Below are 21,260 nucleotides of genomic sequence, written 5' to 3'. Positions count from 1 at the left end.
TTTTTAGGGATATGACCACCAAAGGCCCTGATTTTATACTAAAAACAGAGCTTTGGACTGTACCATTTTCAGCTGAAAGACAATATTTCTCTCCATGTGGTCCCATACGTGTCACGCAGCTTGGTGCTTACTTTCCCTCCATGTTAAAGAACAGTATATGTGCTGCATAGCTAAATACATATAAGGTGCCAAAGCCGAGACCGATTGCATTGCAAATGCTTGTTTCTCTTTCCCTTTGACACAAGGCAGAGCAGCATCTTTGGTGCAGTGTTGGCTTGGGTAAAAAAAAAGGTCAATCTGGCGCTCAGGGTGCAAATGCAGCATGTGCAGCTGCCTGCCACCCTATGTTCTACCAGTAGAAAGTGCATGTGCCTTACATCCTCCAAAACAGAGAGCTTGATTTCCTTTCTAAGGAAATGAGGTGGTGTTATATATATATATGACCTCATTTCCTTAGAAAGGAAATCGAGCTCTCTGTTTTGCATCAAGTGGCTAGGCACCGTCAATAGTTCATGGTTAAAAGAGGGTTGTCTGTGGTTTGATGTATAGGGAACATATTGCAACATTGTGGGTGCACAGTGTCGCTGAGTCGGAGTGTTGCAGATATGTGCATCAGTGGGGGTGACATGTGGAGTCCAATAGCAACTAGCAGATTTCCCTTCATCAGTTTCTAGGTCTGCCTGTCTACTTGCATTTGTTTATCTTGTTTATGGTGTAGGAAAGTAATATCTGGCTCGCGCAGAGGAAGGTATGACAATAGGCATCCTGTCACAGGGAGGTGTAACCACCTCCCAGACAGGATTTAGTGTATTGGGGCTGGGTTGGTGCACTCTCCGAGTGCCAGAAAGTTTGCCCTGGGAGCACATTTGGTGTCCCTGTGCATAGTCTCGCTAAAACCAGTTCTGGGAGTCATTGGCTCCTGCTCTGGCGCACAACTGGACAAAGGACATGGGTGTAGCCACCCCTCTGTCCTGCCCCTCCCACAGGAGGGTCCACATAATCTATCCAACCCCTTCCCATGGGTATAAAGTGGTTTACCTGATCACAGGACTTTAGATTTTAGCTTGACAAGATTCTGCTAAGAAGAGACCAAGTACTTTGATTGCCTGCACAACACTGCACGACTGAAGAATCTCCCTTGGAGTAAAGGCGTTACTCCCCTGCAAAAGCAGGCACCTAAACGCATCTACCCGGTTTGCTTCTTCCAAGCTCCTGAGGACTCCGAAGATTTCAGCAACACAGTAGGTGGGTTCCCAAAGGTCCCGGATGTCGATCTGTCCTCTCAGGAATTCTGACACCAGTATCTTTCGTGGGGAGCGTGCAACCCAAACCCCTTTGCACAGCGTGGTTTTGCAGTTGCATATACTTATTGAAGATTCCTGAGCCTGTGCTTTGGACTCCGTGTAGTGCTGATCCAGAGCAGTATTTGCACCAAGATTTCCAGCCTCCACTCCACGAGTGTCCTGTGGGCTGGTCCTTTGCATACTTGGTTGAGGTCTCCTTGTGATCCCTGGCCTGTGGGTCCAGGCGAGGGTCAGCTTGTGAATTCTTGGGCTTACCTGGTTGCTCCAGACGTGCCCTGGACTCTCCATTACTTGGAGAGTCCCCTCCAGTACTTGCTGGTCCACACCGTAACCTGTTTCCTCTGACCGCGTGGGTTGCAGCTACCAAGGCTTGTTGGTACTCAAGCCGGACATTGACCACTCAGCTCTCGACATCCTTCAAGGGACAGCTCACTCCGGATTCTGGTAGTCCTAGACGTCTCTTGGTCCCTGTGGCTGCAGAGTCAAGCAACCCTTCTTTGCACCTGAAGCACCCGACCGGTGGCCATTAGACTACAGAGCCCCTGCTCAGCAGAAATGACTCAGGCTCTGTCCCCTCTGCTTTCAGGTTCCTCTCACCTTGAATCCAGGCTTGAATTCCACCGGACACTCTTCGCCTTCCTGGCTACAGTACTTCTTTGCAGCTCTCCATTGAAAACGACGAAGGTTCCCGACACCACTTGACACCTATGCACCTGGCTCCTCTGGGATAGTTAACACGGGTACCTCGGTACTCACTGGTGGGTTGGCCTTAGAACCTCCTATGTTCCCAAGGGTTTGCGCTAAGTCCTCTTAGAAGTGACCTTAAACTGTAATTTTCCAACTGTGACGTTCCCATAGAGTTGTACGGAGCACGCGTCTGTGTTTATTCACTGCACCCGTCCTCCGTGGGCTCCCTGTGTCACACCTCTGGGTGGTTTCTTGGGGTCCCAGCGATTCTACGTGCTCTAGGCACTGTTCTAGTTAAGTCGTTGTTGTTATACCATTTTTTTAGTACATGGTTCGGTCTCCCCCTGAAGCCCGCTGTGTATTGTGCTATTTACGAATGTTCTATTGATTCAGTATATTGTGCTTTGTGCCCTAGTCTCACATAGAGACTAGTAGAGAGTGTTATATTCACAAATACATATTTTTATAAAAACACTGTGTAGTTCTCCTTTCATCTAGTCATTTAAGAGGTGATATTCTGGTAAAACAAGCTGCTTTACATTCCTTCAAGATTAAGCCTGACTACTGTTAGGGTGGTGATTACTAATGTCACAGGACATGGTATGAGCACTACATGCCAATAGCATGTTAAAGAGCAACCATAAAAAATAGCATGCCTTTCACAATAATCAATCATCCTACACCTACAACTTCAACTAATGTTAAATCTTCTAAAGGCACTTACATTGTCCATCTCCCACGAGAACATATGCTGTGGAAAATGCAACAAAACATTGTAACAAGAAGCAAAGCATCATCTTCCATGCACAGCTTGCTCACACAAGCCCAGACAGTAACACACAGTATCACCTTTTTTCAGTTTGTCTAGTCCCAAAAACAGAGCGGCATTATTATATGTCATTTTTTGCATGAACATGTTGCTTCACTGTCACTTCAGAGTACAAACAAGGATGTTAGGCTGTGGTCTACAATGCTGTTCATTTAGAATAATTGGGGAAAGTGTGCATTTATGGTGTCCACTGTACAGCAGGATAGTAGGAAGCTGGGATATCAGTGAGACTTCCTAAGTCTACAAAGCCACAGGATGGGGAAGCTTAGCACTGCATACAGCCTGTCCACTAGCCAAGGACAGCTCACAGGTTGTTAAAGTAGCAACAGTCAGCCTGTGGTGAGGGACCGGATAAAAGAATCATGGAAGCTAAGGTGAGAGTGGCGGGAGTAGGGACACAAACTGTGCTGAAAGTGGAGGAGAAGAATCATGGAACTTGCGGCGAAAGGGCATACGTTTTGAGAGATTCGAAGTCAAGAGAGTGGAGCAACTGACAAGTACAGAAGGGGGACAGGATCCAGTGTGAGACTGAGGAGGAAAAAAAGACATGCAGACCACGGTGGAAAGGAGAAGAGCAGAAAACAACTATGTAACAAGTAGTGAGAGAGTGGCGAAGGAGGCATGATGCTAGTCTGTCATAAACCGGTGAAGGAGAAAGGGATACGAAACCTGTGGAAATGAAATAAAATGGAGAGGTAAGGGAATGAAGCGTCTTTTGTGAGAGACTGGAGATTGGGCGATGAAACCAGCGAGTCAGCATAAGAACCAAGGCTGTGGTGAGTGAGGAGAAGAAACAGAACTGTTTTTTGCCCCTAGCCATGTAGTTTATTTAAGTAGTAGGTAGGAAAAGATGATTATTTTAGAGGTCAAATGGATTTTCTCCAGCATTTGATCCCATATTATACGAATTGATTTTTCAAACAAAAATTCCACACCCCTTAAGTATGTTTATTTAGGAATACCAAGAAACCACAAATAGATTCATAGCAGGCATAAATGCATTTACTACTGCGCTTTTCTCCACCACCAATGTGCTGAACTGTAGAGCAGTAAACTGCACTTAGTGGGTGGGAAGGGTACTGTCCAAGCCATGGTTGGCTTTGGAAGATTAGGATTTGAAATTCGCTCCAGCCAAGGGCTAGAGTAATTGCTGTTCACGATGGGAATGGGAACAATCATCTCCACATCTGGAAGGAGTATAGGGTATGGGTTTTCTTCATTTGGAAAAATGTTTGCACCGCAAAGGAAAAGAAAGCGTATATTTGGAAAGAGATCTCTACTCCCCCTGTGCGTAATTATAAACGATGTAAAATTACCCTGTTTTCCGGAAGATCTTCAGCAAGTGTTTTTGAATGGATGAACATCTTTACAATTACATGCAGGCAGAAATGTAAGCATACAAATATACTTTTTACAACATTTGTCATTAACAGGGCCCTCTGCTCTCCGGAGTTAGGATCAAATTTCTAAAGTAAGAAACAAAAACACGAAAGTCTTAAATCCTGTCTATTGGTAGACTGGTATTTAAGCTAGTAATGGCAGAATTTTGTTAGCTGGGCGGAAAGGTGATGTATTAATGCAAAATATGTTATTCACTCTTTTGCTTATCTGGAAGCCTCGGTCTCCTCTTTCATGCATTCAAATGGGTCATTCACTGCTGACAAAATTGGTGCTTGCTGGATGGCACAATAGGAACTTGCTCCTGCACGCAAATTCTAAACCCAGAAATTCAAAACCACATCACATAGGAGAGTTTTCCTTTTCTTTTGGTTCTCAATATCTTCCCACTGCTGGTGGCTCCTTCCCCCAAGGATGAGCAATAAGTAAATGTAAAAATGTAAATTGATACTTGTATAGCGCACTACTCACCCGCAAAGGTCTCAAGGCGCTTGTACGAATACCGCTGTGGAACCCATCCTGGCTTTCCCTGTGAGGCGTCCAATCCTGGGCACCCCCAAGGTGGAGGCCAGGCATCCTTAGCGTTGGGGGGGGCCGTTGTGGAGATTAAGCAAGATATTGCCCAGAGTTGCAGAGTGGGACTCCATGATTGGAATAGGCACAGAGGCGAGAATTATCAGGTCCGTGGAATTTTGAGCCCAAGACCCACCGAGGTAGGGAATTGAACCCTGGTCCCGGGCCAGAACTCACAAAGTCTACCACACAGACTGCTTTTTTCCCCTCAACATGTAGATCGTTGAGCCTTCCTTATCAGGCAGATGTGTGGGGTCATTTCAAGGGTCCTGGGGCAGTCAGTGGATATGGGCAGTATTCTACAAGAGAAGTGTTGTTTACCACCGGTACCTCATGGCTGCAATACCGATGCAGTTGAACTGAATGACAAAGTTGGGCACTTGATTCTCTCTGGGGTATTGAGGAAAAGCACTCCAGTCTTACTTATAGAGTTTCCAGGATTTAGAAACTCAATTTCAGAATGGCACAGTAAAGAAAAACCACTGACACCAATTTCCAGATAATGCTTTATCTTTGAAAAAGAAAATACTTTTATGTAGAGGTAGGGTATATAGACGGTAATAGACAAATTACAAATAAAACACAAATTATTCGCTTTTACTGAGGTTCATACACATCCAACCATTATAGCATCTAAGTGCAGGTAAAACATTTCTCTTAACACTGATCCTACGCCAGGGTTATCACATGGTGTGAGGTGCAGGTAGTCTCAAAAGATCACCTGGAGAGCTTGGGTGTCAAGTCTTTTGTTTACGTTTTCGTCATGCAGAGGAGCGTAGGATGTAGGCAAGACAAAGTCGGGATAGTAGATCCAACACCTGTCCTAGGCTAGCCTTCCCTACCAAAATGGACAATTCAGTGGCTTGAAACCTTAGCAGCTGCATTCCAGTACCAAATGACGAAAAAAGAAAAAGGTGTCACTTCCTACATATAGGTATCCCAAAAACAAAACCATCCACAGTAAAAGGACTCCACCTACTGAAGTTGTGGTGAGAAATGATGGTGACTATATGGTTGGTCATCAATGTCCAGTTAAGGGCACTGCCAACAGAGAACTGAAATTTAGGGACCAGTCAAGGATCCAACTGGACCTTATTCCTTTTAACGGTGCCGACATCTAGAGTAGGGTCAGTTCACATTACTAAGTCCCACAGGAGCCTTTTCCTTTTAATGCACATATATATCAGAGTTAATCAAAGTCAAAGTTTCTGATGCCGAGGGCACCCAGAGAACCAGGAGCAACTAGGTCGTAAACAACTTTATATCTACAGTGATCGTATTGAGAACTACAATACATGAGGGTGTATGGAAAATGTCACATGGAAAATGTCAGAAGCCAATTTCTTATTTCACACAAGAAAGAGTTATACACTGAGAATTAGTTAAAAAACATAAAAAAACAGGGGCTTGTACCACTTTGGATATCCTTGAGAATGGATATCATCTTCTACTTGACCCTAGCCTGGTCAAAGGTTCCAATCTGGTGGTGTCAAGAGTGTTTAGCACAACCTTTGTTGCTTACGTTGTTTAGAATCAGTTGCTGAGGTACTGGTCCCCCAGAGTGACACTGCGACGCCTCTACAGAGACCCATGTTAGTGCATGCGTGTAGCAGAATGGTATTCTAACAAAAATTCCAAACAACCTTATTGGTTACTGAAATTTACTAGAAGACATGATGAAAACAGCTCTCACAAGTACACACTAAATAAAAATGTGTCAGAAGTAAGTGTTCTTACCATCCCAAGCTTTTCTGAAGCATTAGCCTTCCATATTCGGATATTCATCTCATCTGAGCCACACAAGATGTACTTGTTGTCCGAACTCCACTTGACAGAGATGACGTGCTGCATTCGTTTAGTGTGGTAGACTTCCCTATAAACAAAATAAAACTCAGTTACAATACTTAGCCACCTATTTATTTTTGCCTAGGTATTTTCTGTTTTGATGTTTATACTGAAAAACTCTGCATACACTAATAACACAGAAAGTACTGGAGGGAGTCAGTCTCAAACAAAAACAAACGCTTCTGTGCGAATTATCACATTCTATTTTTAATGATACCTTACTTTTTTTGTTTTAATTGTACTTTTAAATTGTAATGTTTCAGTTGTCTTCAAACTGAAATGTTGCATAATCCACAAATGACCCCGGATGAAGAAAATTACAAGCAGGAAAATGCTGGGGCTTTTTCTTCAAAAAGTTCTTTGAGCTTCTTTGCCGCTGTGATGCCATCAGCTCGGAGAATTTCCCTTAACTATGTGGCTAGAAGCTTCCTTTCAGAAAAGAAACCCAGAATGACGACAGGAACGATGCATGACAGGAACTTAGCGATCTTGCGGAAACTCAAAATTACAACTTTAAGTTGGAAGATAAAAGGTCAAACTTATTTATTTGAAAAAACAAGATTTGCTGTTCCTCAGTACAGTTCAACTACTTTTTGACTAGTTTGCAGATGGAAAGGTTAGGGGAGATCCGTCAAGCAAAGGGCAGAGGAAAAGGAAGGGATTCCCACACGACGTGTTCCCCATTCATTTTTTCATAGGATCTTTAGACACAGCTACAGCCAAACCAATGAACGGATTTACATCAAATTTGTCAGAAAGCTAGCTCTTGGTCCAGAAAGAATGGTATTTGTATTTTGGTGTAATCCGTTTGGAAATTAAGATTAACCACTTCAGTGCTGATGACGAGCCCAGGCTGTAGTAATGCACACTCTTTTCTCTCCATGTACAATCGAGCTCATGAGACTCTCGCAAGATCGCACAAAGTCCTTGTGGTAGGGCCACTCAGTAAATTTCCATGCAGCTCTTGCATGGATTGAACAAGGCCCACACAGCAAACTCAACCTGCAAAAGCTTGTTAATGGCTCTTGCAAGACATTTGTGAGAGCAGGAGCACACAAACACCAGTCTCCACAAGTATATTTCTCCAAGTCTTGCGAGAGTATAGAGAGCAGCATACGTCTTATGAATTTTTGGGTGTGGGTAGTAGAGTGTGCAAACACATACCCCTCTCTGCTGGGACCTATCTCTGTAAGAAGTAGAGAGTGGGGAGGGACTAGACTCTCCTTTCAGATCCCTTGCTCAGATGACAGGTGTGCATAGTAGGGTGTGTGGAGAGACTGGCCTCTCCTTTCAGACCTCTCTCTCAGATGACTGGTGTGCTTTGTAGGGTGTGTGGAGGGACTGTCCTCTCTGGTGAGCCCTCTCTCTAATGATGGATTGTGTAGTAGGGTGCGTGGTGAGACTGGCCTCTCTTTCAGAACTCTCTCTCAGATGAGGAGTATGCATAGCAGGGTGTGTGAAGGGACTGCCTTTCACACCTCTATCATGACAGGTGTGTGGAGGGACTATTCTCTCTGGTGAGACTTCTTTCTGTAACGATGTGTGCATAGTAGGGTGTGGAGAGGGACTAGCCTCTCCTTTTAGACCTCTCTCACACATAACCGGTGTGCATAGTAGGGTGTGTGGTTGAGTATTAACTCTACTCACAACTCTTCCCAAGTCAATGAGCATAAATAGTAGACTTTGATGAACACCATTCCCAGTAAGTCTACCTCCTACAGTAACAAGTGTATTCAAACATCACCTACTCTTTCCTACTTTCCACGATCCCGCAAGAGTCTTGCGAGATCGTAACTTTTTTGGGGTAAAAATAGTTAACCTTCTACTCATCACAGTACTTATGTCTTCCATACTTCCTCTCAATAACAAAGGCCACAATTTGCATTCCTACTAGAAGAGTGTATTGAGAACTTATCTACTAGTATTTACTATTCACAAACACTCAGCAATCCCGCAAGAGTGTACACATTTTTTAAAAATAATATACAAGGGGGAGTGGAGCCTAGCCAGACTGTAAGATGGCAGCTCCTTAGAGAGGCTCCGCCGGCCGATTTCATAATCCTGCAGGGATACGTCACACAGCGGGCCAAATGTACAACCTTTTACCAGCGGTGTCATTCAGAACCCACAGTGCACCCCTAGGGAAATTTGGTGGTGGCTGGCCTGCATTTAAGACTGGAGGCGTAGACAGATTGCTGGCAGTGCACAAGGGCCGGCCCGCCGCCTGGATTGAGTAGCAGTGGCTTGGGTGGGCTGGGCCATTCACCCCCTTCGAAGCGAACCTCCATCAAGAATATAGCAACAGCTGGCCCTTCCGGCGATTCTTCTGGCGCTTGCGCCCCATCGGACAAGGACTCAATGTATGGGCGCACACTTTTCCAGGCCAGAAACGTGTCCAGCTCAGCTCAGCTGCCAGGGAGGCCCGCTATCCACCGGCCAACCTTCCCACAAGCTTGTTGCCTCCCTTCGATCCGTGGCTCCCACGCAGGACTGCTCGGTCTATCGACTACAGTGTGGCTGGAGGCACGGGCGGCCCGGAAGGGCCCACATCTGCAGCCTTGGGGCCAAATAGACAGCCTTCTGGAAGAGGGCTGCCTCCTCCACACTGCAGGTGCCACCAGGTAGTTGTGAATTAGTTTGGCTTACACCTGGGGTGCCAGGACACACACCGACTGAGTCACTGCTTCGAGCAACGACCACCTGGTGAAGATCGACATACTCCCCAGCCACCTGGGCCAAGTTAAACAACACATGGACAAGAACGATAACAGACTTAATCAACTGGAGAATCGTGTTTCTGATGTTGAGGATACTCAGACAGACTCCAAAAAACATCTTACGAATGGACAAAATTATAGCCCTCATAAAAGCTAAAAACAAAGACCTTGAAGTGCCATCCAGGTGCAACAACCTCAGGATCACTGGGATTCCAGAGTCCACGGAGATCACCAAAATGGAGGACTTTGTAAAGTCCATGTTCCTCTACCGTTTTGGGGAGGCCTTTCCTGCAATTTTAATTGTGGAATGGGCTCATCAATCGCTGGGACCCAGGCCACCTCCGGGCACACCGGTTTACCCTATTATTGCTAGACTGCTAAACTACAGAGATCGCAATGCGATCCTAAGGCTTGCGCGACAATGTCAGTCCAGGGTAGTGATCTCTACTTTTACCCAGACTTCACTCTGTAAATCCAGGCCGACCAAAAGAACACTGCAAAAAGCCAAGATCCTGTATGCACTCCTATACCCGGCCACACTATGCATCTTATTTGAAGACAATCCACAGTTGCCAAGTACGCTCTCAGGTTGGCCACTGGCATTTGCAAAAGGCAACGCATGCCTAGAGACTCCCCTGGTGACTCAGATGTGACCCTCTCAGTGATGTGGGTGTTCGGTGCCTTACTCGCTGGGGCGGTGGTTCGCTGTTGAGGCCAATGCGGTACTTTCCTTGAACGGGGCATAATTTATACCAGTTTCCAACTGGAGCCACCATGATCACCAGGTGATGTAACAGATATGAATGCCTGCTGTGCTGGTCCATTTAGGGCCTCCCCTGATCGCCTACATCTGGGCAAGGTTGTATATTTGGCTCTCCTTCGCCTCCAGGGATGAGCCCCCATTGACCATTTTATTCAGGGTGGGTACTGGGGTTGGGGGGAGGGCAGGGTTGGTTTTTCTCAGCAATGTTTGGAGTTTTGGGTTGTTTTCTGGTGGCTGAATTTCGCTTTCCCCTCCTGATCCCCGACACAGTATGCCATCTCATTCCCACCCATGTGCAGTCACTCTTCTGCGCTGTGTGCCATTGCTCTGCTTATGCTACTTTACTTCTACACACTGTGACCTCCACCACCTGCCTCACCAGGAACAAACGCTCGCTAAATGACCACTAGAAAGCCCGCCTTGTCCACGCATACCTTATAAGGCATTGTGTCAACATTTGTTTCTTACTGCACCTAAAGCAATTTTCCACTCCCGGTCTGCGCGGTAAGTAGAGTGGGGTAACCCACAGAGAACTTTACTCAAACTATGTCAAAGAAGTGGCAGTCCCATTGCACAGACGGCTAGCATGGCACTTGACACATGCCCTCAACAACAAAGACTGACAATATGTCATCTTAGAAGGTACATTACATACACAGCCTGTGGTTGTGGCAGCTGTTTAATCCCAAACACGGATGACCCTAAGTTCTTCTCTGAAATTTGGAGGTGGATAGCTAGCCTCGGACCCAGGGTTATATTATGGGGAGGCGACTTCAATGCGACACTGGACGATCATCTGGATCATTCTGGGATTTTCCGCACAGCCCCATCCCACAACAGCACAGAAGCTTTACATTATTGTCCAAGACAATCACTAACAAAACATAAGGAGATACACCCATGCAGGCTGCTTAGAGGGCACTGGTTCCACGGCGCACCTTACCTTCATGCATGGTCCAGAACTGACTATTGGTTAGTTTCTCAAGACTTACAGATTTACAACTAAAGTAACACACTTGCTCCGTACCTTATCGGATCACTCATTGGTCATGTTGGAATTGTTGATTCCCCAGGCTGCCCCCATGCAGCCTGCCCCATGCATTTTCCACGCACCTACCCTCAGGTGCCTTGTGAGATGCTGTTTTTGGCGAAGACGTCGGCAAGGAGATTATGGAGTACTTTGCACACAATAAGGGCTCTGTGCAGTTGCCCTCTACGTTATGGGAAGCTTTCAAGGCGGTGATCCATGGTACATGCATCGGCAAGGAATTGAGTGTACTGAAGGTCATACGTGGGAGGCTTGCACAGCTAGAGCACCATTTCTGTGATTTGGAGACAAATACGGCTATAAAGAAGAGGCCTTGCTGGCCAACATCCGAAGAAGCAGAGAGGGAGACTCATTTCTTAAATCATGATGCACAAGCACGTCGGTTTGGGGAGGGGGACCGCCTGAGTAAGACCATGCGGGACTGCTCCACAGGCGGCAACCTAGGTTATGAAACTGCTGGATACGGAGTGCAATCTCATGTTCAATCCCACAGAACTCCTAAATGTTATATCGTTCTTCTACTCCAATCCCTACACTGCTACCCTTGTGCAGGGCTTGTCTGGTTTGAACGCATACTTCGATACGGATGAGCTGCTATGCTGGACTGGGTCGGTTGTGCCTACCTTGACTCACCCATAGCCACTGAGGAAATAGAGCTGGCCATTCAAAGCCTTCCCTGAGAGAAGGCGGCCGGCACAAATGCCTAACCACGGTCTTCTACAAGCAGTTTGCTTCCATACTAGCACCACACCTCCTAGCAATGTTTGTGGAATCCCTGGAGGTTGGCTCCTTGCCACCCACACTCCGAGTGGCAGTAATGGTCATGCTCCTAAAACCTGATAAACCGGCATCCCAATGCGATTCTAACAGGCCATTATCCCTGATTAATGTTCACAATATAATCGTTGTGAAGATCTTTGCGATTGCCCACTGCCCAAAATAGTTAGGCCTGACCAATCTGGCTTTATTCCAGGTCGTTCAAACTCACACAACCTCTGCACTATTTTTGCGGTAATGCTCAGCCTTGACCCCCAGATCTCTGCAGTAGCCTCCTTATTGGACAACACGAAGACGTTTGACACACTGGAATGGGTGTGCCTTTTTCAACTTTACACATGTCTTGGATTCGGCCCTCTGTTTAGCCACCAGATACGACTTCTCTATACCACCCCACTACTTTAGCGCGACTCAATGGGATGCTATCAGACCAATTCCAGATCACACAGGGACAAGGCAGGGGTGTTCGCCATCGCCACTTCAATTTGTGATAGCAAGGGAGCCACTGGTGACCAGTCTTAGGACACATTATGCTAACATGGGCATTGGTTACACAACACAAGTACTTGTAGTCTTCATTTACGCAGACATTATCAAACTGTACGCTTCAAATCCTCCGGTAAGCCTTGCCCCCCATTACACGGTAAGTGGTACGTTCAGTTGGTTTTCGGGAATTCAGATTAATTGGTCCAAGTCTGCTCTGTTTCCCCTCACAGACACCACTCAACCCTTCACAAAGGAATACCCCCTCACCCTGGGATCCAGTAAGATATCTAGGGAAATGGATCAGTTGTGATCCTGACGAACTGTGGAAAACCAATCAAAGTCGAGCCACCGTATGGCTGGAAGATAGGAAACCAATGTGGACCAAATTGCCCCCATCCCTCAAGGGATGCCTTGCGATAGGATTGTCTTCCCTAAATTTCTCTACCTTTTCCTCAACATACCCATCCCTCTCACAGCTCAGTTCTTCAAGCTTCTGAGATCCAATCTGATAACACCGATCTAGGCCTGAAGGCCGCCACAAATATCATGGGACGTCCTCACCATACCGTATGTTCAGGTGGGCTTAAAGGAGCCAAACATGTCCTTATACGACTACTAGGCTGACGAGAAAAAGCCGGCGGCTGCAGGCCGGTGTGGACCTATCTACAGTGATGCTACAATTTTTGATTAAAGATGCCCATTACTAAGCAGGACAATCAGACAGAACACTGATAGATATTGAGGATATTTTCTGCAAGCAAAGAAATGTCTTTGATTGCATGTTGGAACTCATCTGTCTTATACCGGACATCGGCATCAACAGTGGCCCAGTTTAGGTCTCGTTTGACTTTCTATATATATGTAACCACCGATGGCCTTAAGTATTAACTCCTTGATAACCCTCGTCCACTTGGGTAGAGATGTAGTTGATCCTATCTAGGTCCTGGTGAAGGTGGTTCTAATGAAGTCCCACTGAAACACGCTTAGACCATTTGTACATATGTGGAGAGTCCTCTCAGAGACGCACACATGGGAGGAAATTAATGGGTGACATCTGCACCACCAAGAATGATATAACCGATCCCTGACAATTTGCTAAGGATCTCTACAGAGACTGTATCTCTCTTGTATATGAGTGGGAGTACGAATGGGATAGTTTGATGAGTGAGTGAAGTGTAGATGTTGTATGTAGGGTTATCCGTGTTTTTTCTGCAGTATTTTTTTATTGTATTTTGATTTTAAAGTTGAAACACTGACCATTTTGCCCCCAACACAGCCACAGATAAAGACTTTGATATAACTTGAAACAATGTGAATTTAACATTTTGTCTAATGACTTATTGATTGTTCAAGTGTTGACATCTAATGCTTTTTAGTAATAGATCAGTGGTGTTCACAAATATGTTGGAGGTACTTTGATAATTGTCAGCCCATAATGAAAGGACACCACACAAGGTATGTATCGAATATATATGTATTTATTTCTAACACAACCCCGCTGCACTCTTTATAAGGTCAGAATTCGAGATACAGCTCAAGTTACTTAATAAACATACGTTAAGTTGCACAAATACAATTCTGCCTTAGGGGCCTCACGAACCATATACTAAAGAAGTGGTATAACAGCCACTTCAGGACAGGTGAATAGGCCGAGGGCCTTGGAAATCGGTGGTGCTACACAGAAAAACCGAAGGTTAGGAAGCAGGAGTCCCACAGGATGCGTGTGCAGTGTCTAAACACACACGCGGGTTCTCATAAACTTTCAATGGGAACGTAAAGTTTAGAAACTAGTTGATTTCGGACCTTCCGGGTGGACTACGGGAAAACCCAGTTAAAGTAGGACACTTGGATAGGTATTACCCACGGGAGCACCGGAGTACTCGAGTTACCTCACCCAGGGAAGCCGGGTGCATAGGTGTCAAGTCGTGTCTGGTTTCGTCGTCGAATCCTATGGAGAGCTGCAAGAAGATGCTGTAGGGGCGACCAGGAGGAAGATGTCCGGGTGGATCGAAGAAGTGAAGAACCTGAAAGCGGAGGGGACAGAGTCTGTGTCACTAGCCTGTGACCAGGACGGAACCAGGCGATGTCGAGATGCAATCACGTGAAGAAGTGAAGCTTGTCTCTGCAGCCACGTGGACCAGGAGGCGTCGACGACGGCCAGGAGCTGGATACGGACTGTCCCACGAAGGATCTCGCTGTTGGCGGTGTCGGCTTCCGGATTGGAGTCAACAAGCCTTGGCAAAGGCAACCCACACAGGATGTGAAGATCGGCTTCTTGTTCAGACCAGCAAGGTCCGAGGAGCATCCCCTTTACAGGAAAGCAGGAGCAAGCCCAGAGCAACCAGGCTAGCAGTGCTGATTCAAGGTGATGTCTTCAGGAGGTCCTCTAGCCACGGGCTAGCAACTGCGAAGACGCGTCGAGGAGAAATGCAGGTGCAGGCCCCACGCGGCACAAATGGAGTGTGGAGGGCTGAGCTTCGGTGCACTTAATGCTCTGGGTTTGGGCTTCTCAGGTCCCAATGCACAACTTCGAGGATGCCTTAGAAGCTGCACAGTTAGCAAAAAGCAGATACTGCAGGTTGTCCGATCCCACGTCTCTCGTGTCCGCCACGGGTCTCAGCTTTGCTGTGGATGTGGGTCGGGGTCAGAGAAGTCTGGAAGTCCAGAGGCTGCGTCGCTAGGTCGTCGGGATCCGGCTGGAGCGTCGGTGAAGCAAACCGGCAAGTTACTAGTGGTGCCTGTTTGCACAGGGTGGTCACTCCTTGACCACAAGGGAGATTCTTCAGTCTTCTAGTTGCAGTAGAATGTCGAAGGGCCAGAGTTTCGTTTCAGAGTTTCAGTTCAGGATAATCTAAAGTCTCTAGACTCAGCTCCTACCTATATACTGATTTGAGGGGCTGGATTACCTGCTAGGTCCCTCCTATTGGTGGGACCAGGGAAGGGGGTGGTTACATCCCTTTCCCTTTGTCCAGTTTCACGCCAGAGTTGGGGCTGGAGTGCCCCAGCAACTTGTTTGAACCGGGCTATGCATTGGGCACCTTGTGTGCCCCAGGCAGTGTCTCATTTCTTTCAACCCACCCTGCCCCAATAGACAAGAATTGGAAGGAGGGTGGGTAACCCAATAAACCCTTGCGGGCTTGGGCAGAAAGAGTAAATACAAAAGATTTGCCGGCAAGGGAATTTGATTTAAAACAATTTACAGAAATCGAAGTTGATTGTTATTTGAGTGAGTGAATTCGACCCAATTCAATTGGTATCTGAAAGCAGTTTCTATTCGTTATACCTCTGTGACAGACACTAGTAGGCGTCGGAGTACGTTTTCTTCCTCAGTGGAAGTATTTATTTGGCATTTTGTGCTTTTCATGCATGAATTTGGGAGGTTGTATCTTGGCGTTCGATCAGGGATTTCAGAACAGCTCTGCAGCGGCGTGGTCACGTGAGAGACATTGTCTCTCACGTGACCACGCTGTTGCAGAGCCGTTGTGAAATCCACGATCGAACGCCAAGATACAACCTCCCAAATTCATGCATGAAAAGCACAAAGTGCCAAAGAAATACTCCCACTGAGGAAGAAAGCGTACTCCGACGCCTACTAGTGTCTGTGACATATGTCCAGAAAATCAGGACTGTCACACAGGCGCTCTTTTGTGTAATCTCTTGTGGGATCCATCTTTTAAGGGGTCACCGTTAGATATAAATGTTCTCTGTCGTGAAGAAGGTCTTGTGGAGTAAACAACAAAGACCGAAACGTTGACTTCTAAGTCCAATTTCCCATTCAAGATCGTTGACACAAGTGACTTACTTCTAGTCAAAATAGAAGTCATTTTATTATATATTCTGGTTTGGACTGTATGTTCTGATGTACTATAGGAGAAATTGTTTCACTCCCTTTTCATCTGAATGCATTTTTGATTAATTGTCATGTTTGGTATGTACCCTGATAAATTTTGTACAACAAGAAAATAATAAGCTTTTGATAAAAAAGATTCCCAGTGTTGCTGTTCTCTTTTACACAATAGTGTGGTATCATCACTCTCTGTCACAGAGGTAGAACGAATAGAAACTGCTTTCAGATACCAATTGAATTGGGTTGAATTCACTCACTCAAATGACAATCAAATTCGATTTTTGTAAATTGTTTTAAATCAAATTCCCTTGCCGGCAAATCTTTTGTATTTACCAATACACAAGAGCCTGTCTGGGGAGGTGCTCGCGCCTCCCAAGGCAGGAAACCTATTGTCCAGGCCTCCCCTGCCGGAGTTTCGTCCAGCAGCAGGAGGTCAGACTTGTGTCTGTGGCAGCAGCATCCATTTTATGATGCTGAGGCTCTGTTTACCTTTAACCGGGTAAAGCTAGAACTACAGGTCTTCTCCCTCTAGAAGGGTGGAACGCTACCCCTGCCGCCAGAACTGGCGGGGGTAGTATTCCAAAGCGTATGACACCTTACACGACATGTTTTGATAAAGCCAAACCAAAGTTAGCAATAACCGCGAGGATTAACACCTTAGCAGCTATGGAACGTCCAGCTCCAGTGCTGATCGTTCCATTGCGCAGGTGAGGTTCGAACGTCCAACGGCAGCACTCCCGAGGTAGTGGTGCCGTCGGCCGTTGGACTAGGCGCAGCACTTATGAGGTTATAATGCACTAAAGAGTATATGGTATGGCTATATCATAGAACAGTTATAAGGACATGGTTCCGAAAGCTGCAGACAGGCTCAGCTCATGCTAGAGCACCATCTAACATAAAACCAAGCACTCTGCCTCCAGGATTGTTAAGGCCTGCCATAGGAGTGACTTATGGGTACATATGTGTCTACATATAGTGGTAGGTATAGGAATACTATACCTAAGCAAGGTGTGATTACACGACCTTGCCCCAGCTGAGTGATCAGCCAGTTGTGTCAGTTTGGATGGCCAGCCAGGGGTGGCATAATATATGCTGCAGCCCCTGGTAGGCCTTGGATGCACCTATGCCATAGGTACCTATGGTACACTATATAGGGGCTCACAAAGGTGACCCAATACCCAATTGGATATGTACCTAAAGTACATGGTATGAATTTAGAGAGAGAACAGCTGGGCTGTGGGTCTGAGTAGCAGATTAGAGTCGAAAAAACCAGTGGATCAGAGCAAAATGTGGGGGTGAACATAGGAAGCAGACCCTACACTGATAAACCGGCATCCCAATGCAATTCTAACAGGCCATTATTCCTGATTAATGTTCACAATCAAATCTTTGTGAAGATCCTTGCGATTGCCTACTGCCCAAAATAGTTAGGCCTGATCAATCTGGCCTTATTCCAGGTCGTTCAAATGCACACAACCTCTGCACTATTTTTGCGGTAATGCTCAGCCTTGACCCCCAGATCTCTGCAGTAGCCTCCTTATTGGACAACACGAAGACGTTTGACACACTGGAATGGGTGTACCTTTTTCAACTTTACACATGTCTTGGATTCGCCCTCTGTTTAGCCACCAGATACGACTCCTCTATACCCCCCCCCCCACTACTTTAGCGCGTCTCAATGGGATGCTATCAGACCAATTCCAGATCACACGTGCGACAAGGCAGGGGTGTTCGCTATTGCCACTTCAATTTGTGATAGCAAGGGAGCCACTGGTGGCCAGTATTAGGACACATTATGCTAACATGGGCATTGGTTACACAACACAGGTACTGGTAGTCTTCATGTATGCAGACATTATCAAATTGTACGCTTCTAATCCTCCGGTAAGCCTTGCCCCCATTACACTGCAAGTGGTACGTTCAGTGGGTTTTCGGGAATTCAGATTAATTGGTCCAAGTCTGCTCTGTTTCCCCTCATAGACACCACTCAACACAACGGAATAACCCCTCACCCTGGGATCCAGTAAGATATCTAGGGAAATGGATCAGTTGTGATCCTGACGAACTGTGGAAAACCAATCAAAGTCGAGCCACCGTATGGCTGGAAGATAGGAAATCAATGTGGACCAAATTGCCCCATCCCTCATGGGATGCATTGCGATAGGATTGTCTTCCCTAGATTCCTCTACCTTTTCCTCAACATACCCATCCCTCTCAGCTCAGTTCCTCAAGCTTCTGGGATGCAATCTGATAACACTGATCTGGGCCTGAAGGCCGCCACAAATATCGTGGGACGTCCTCACCATACCGTATGTTCAGGGGGCTTAAAGGTGCCAAACATGTCCTTACACGACTACTAGGCTGATGAGAAAAAGCCGGCGGCTGCAGGCCGGTGTGGATCTATCTACAGTGATGCTACAATTTTTGATTAAAGATGCCCATTACTAAGCAGTACAATCAGACAGAACACTGATAGATATTGAGGATATTTTCTGCAAGCAAAGAAATTTCTTTGATTGCATGCTGGAACTCATCTGTCTTATACCGGACATCGGCATCAACATTGGCCCAGTTTAGGTCTCGTTTGACTTTCTATGTATATGTAACCATCGATGGCCTTAAGTATTAACTCCTTGATAACCCTCGTCGACTTGGGTAGAGATGTAGTTGATCCTATCTAGGTCCTGGTGAAGGTGGTTCTAATGAAGTCCCACTGAAACACGCGTAGACCATTTGTATATATGTGGAGAGTCCTCTCAGACGCACACATGGGAGGAAATTAATGGGTGACATCTGCACCACCAAGAATGATATAACCGGTCTCTGACAATTTGCTAAGGATCTCTACAGAGATTGTATCTCTCTTGTGTATGAGTGTGAGTACGAATGGGATAGCTTGATGAGTGAGTGAAGTGTAGATGTTGTATGTAGGGTTATCTGTTCTTTTTCTGCAGTATTTTTTTATTGTATTTTGATTTTAAAGTTGAAACACTGACCATTTTGCCCCCAACGTAGCCACAGATGAAGGCTTTGACATATCTTGAAACAATGTGAATTTAACATTTTGTCTAATGACTTATTGATTGTTCAAGTGTTGACATCTAATGCCTTTTAGTAATAGATCAATGGTGTACACCAATATGTTGGAGGTATTTTGATAATTGTCAGCCCATTTGTCAGTTCATTTGCTTAATTGTCATATGTATGTACGGTAAAGATGAACTCTTCAGATTGATAACTAGAATTTACATTTATAAAAAGTATAACATATATATTTTTCTATCAAAGAATGTAATATTAAATATATGTATCTTTTTTCCGTTGTTCTATATACATTTTTATTTTTTTATTTTATTTAGTTATAGCGGTGAGAACAACAAAAATATATGTATTTTTGAATGTATTTCTTGATTGTTATTGTCACTGGGTTGGTTGCTAAGAATGAGTCCTAAGAGGCCATATTGTAAAGCGATATAGGTCAGTAGGATGTATGACGTTACCATGAAAGTCAGTACAACGCGTGCCATTACATCACAGGTGTTACGACTGCGATGTTACCACGCTATGCCATTACAACGCAAGTCTTTACATCGACTTGCACTAGATGGCGTGCTAACATTAGAGAAGTGTAATTTACTATTTCAACTCCAGTCCACTTACCTGTAGAGAAGGTTTTGGGATAGTAAACTACACTATTTGTAATGTTAGCACGCCATCTAGCGCAAGTCGATGTAAAGACTTGCGTTGTAATGGCACAGCGTGGTAACATCGCAGTCGTTGTAACGACCACGATGTAACAACATTGCGGTGTACTGACCACGATGTTAAGGATGTTTCCCAGGTCAATACAGAGGTTTCTCTCGCTCTTATATGCCTACTGTACATAAGTATAATGTCTAAATCATTGGATCCACCTGACACCCTTCCAGCAAACATGGCCATAGAAATGGATCTGGCGGCCCCATGACCACTGACCACTTTGTCGTCTCAGCCTTTTAGGGCTCCGAGGGGGGGAGATAAGACACAATTGAATGTGTGCGCTGGGAGAGTCTGTGAAAGTATGCAGTACTTACTTGTACGTATGCCCCCTCCATCCCCCTTGGTAATAATCCCTTGCTCCTACCTCTGCACGACACAGGCCCTAGAGTGTGCCTAACCGTAACATCACTGCCTTTACTGACATATTCAGAGGAGAAATGTATCTCACTTTTTGAGAACACGCATCTCGGCATCTTTAGCCCCACCATGCTAGACATCCTCTTATTTGACCAACTCAGAGCCACCTGCTGTGCACTGCATGACACATTTCCTGTATCCCTGCCATCGCACCTGGCATTAGAACACATGCTCACCACCCCCTCCCCAAACAAATTGATAACCAGTCTTTGCTTTACGCAGTCCGCGGCGCCACTCACAGCATCTGCAGCAGATATGGACCACCCAATAACAGCCAAGCAGTGGTACTTCTGCTGCGGTCAATTGGAGTTGCTCTGCCCCAATTCCAGACTGCGCCTAATGCATTCCCCTGGGGGGTCTGTTTAGTATGTCAAGAACGCACCGGCCGGCAACCGCCAGCACACCGCCATGCAACTCATTTTTAAGACAACGCAAGGTGGCTATGCACTGGGGCAAGAAACTAGCTCCCGCTATCCTGGCCTTGGCTGTGGGATGCTACACACTGCCAGGAGCAGCTGTCCAACTATTGGGAACAAATGCCCTCGCAATTATACTCCAGGGACACATGGAAACCTTTACTATCCTTCCTCCATCAAGAAAACTCTCCCTCGTAGCAGATGAGCGGTACAAGTCCCCGAGACAATCTGGATCTAGTGGGTGCCTGAACGCCTAACTCGATGCACTGAGTGGCCAATACACAGCACCGCTATGTCCCGTGCCCAACACCAACAAGTAAACGTGATGCTGTCTGTGGTATTGTTCCATGCTATAAGGGGTTATGATTTTACTTGTGGTCTACTGCAAAAGCGA

General features: G+C 45.9%; 1 protein-coding gene across 1 annotated transcript in view; it reads right to left on the bottom strand.

The window, feature by feature from the left end:
* Window positions 1–21,260, bottom strand: part of DCAF13 (DDB1 and CUL4 associated factor 13) — a 272,700-nt gene that overhangs the window by 53,767 nt on the left and 197,673 nt on the right. Inside the window, exon 9 of the mRNA XM_086966098.1 lies at window positions 6,529–6,664. Within this exon, the coding sequence (XP_086822224.1) occupies window positions 6,529–6,664 (136 nt within the window). The remainder of the gene's footprint in view (window positions 1–6,528; window positions 6,665–21,260) is intronic.

The sequence above is a fragment of the Lissotriton vulgaris genome, chromosome 4_1, assembly GCF_964263255.1.
Source record: "Lissotriton vulgaris chromosome 4_1, aLisVul1.2, whole genome shotgun sequence".
Classification (NCBI taxonomy): domain Eukaryota; kingdom Metazoa; phylum Chordata; class Amphibia; order Caudata; family Salamandridae; genus Lissotriton; species Lissotriton vulgaris.
Note: the sequence above shows the minus strand (reverse complement) of the source record. Positions and strands in the feature narration are given on the sequence as shown.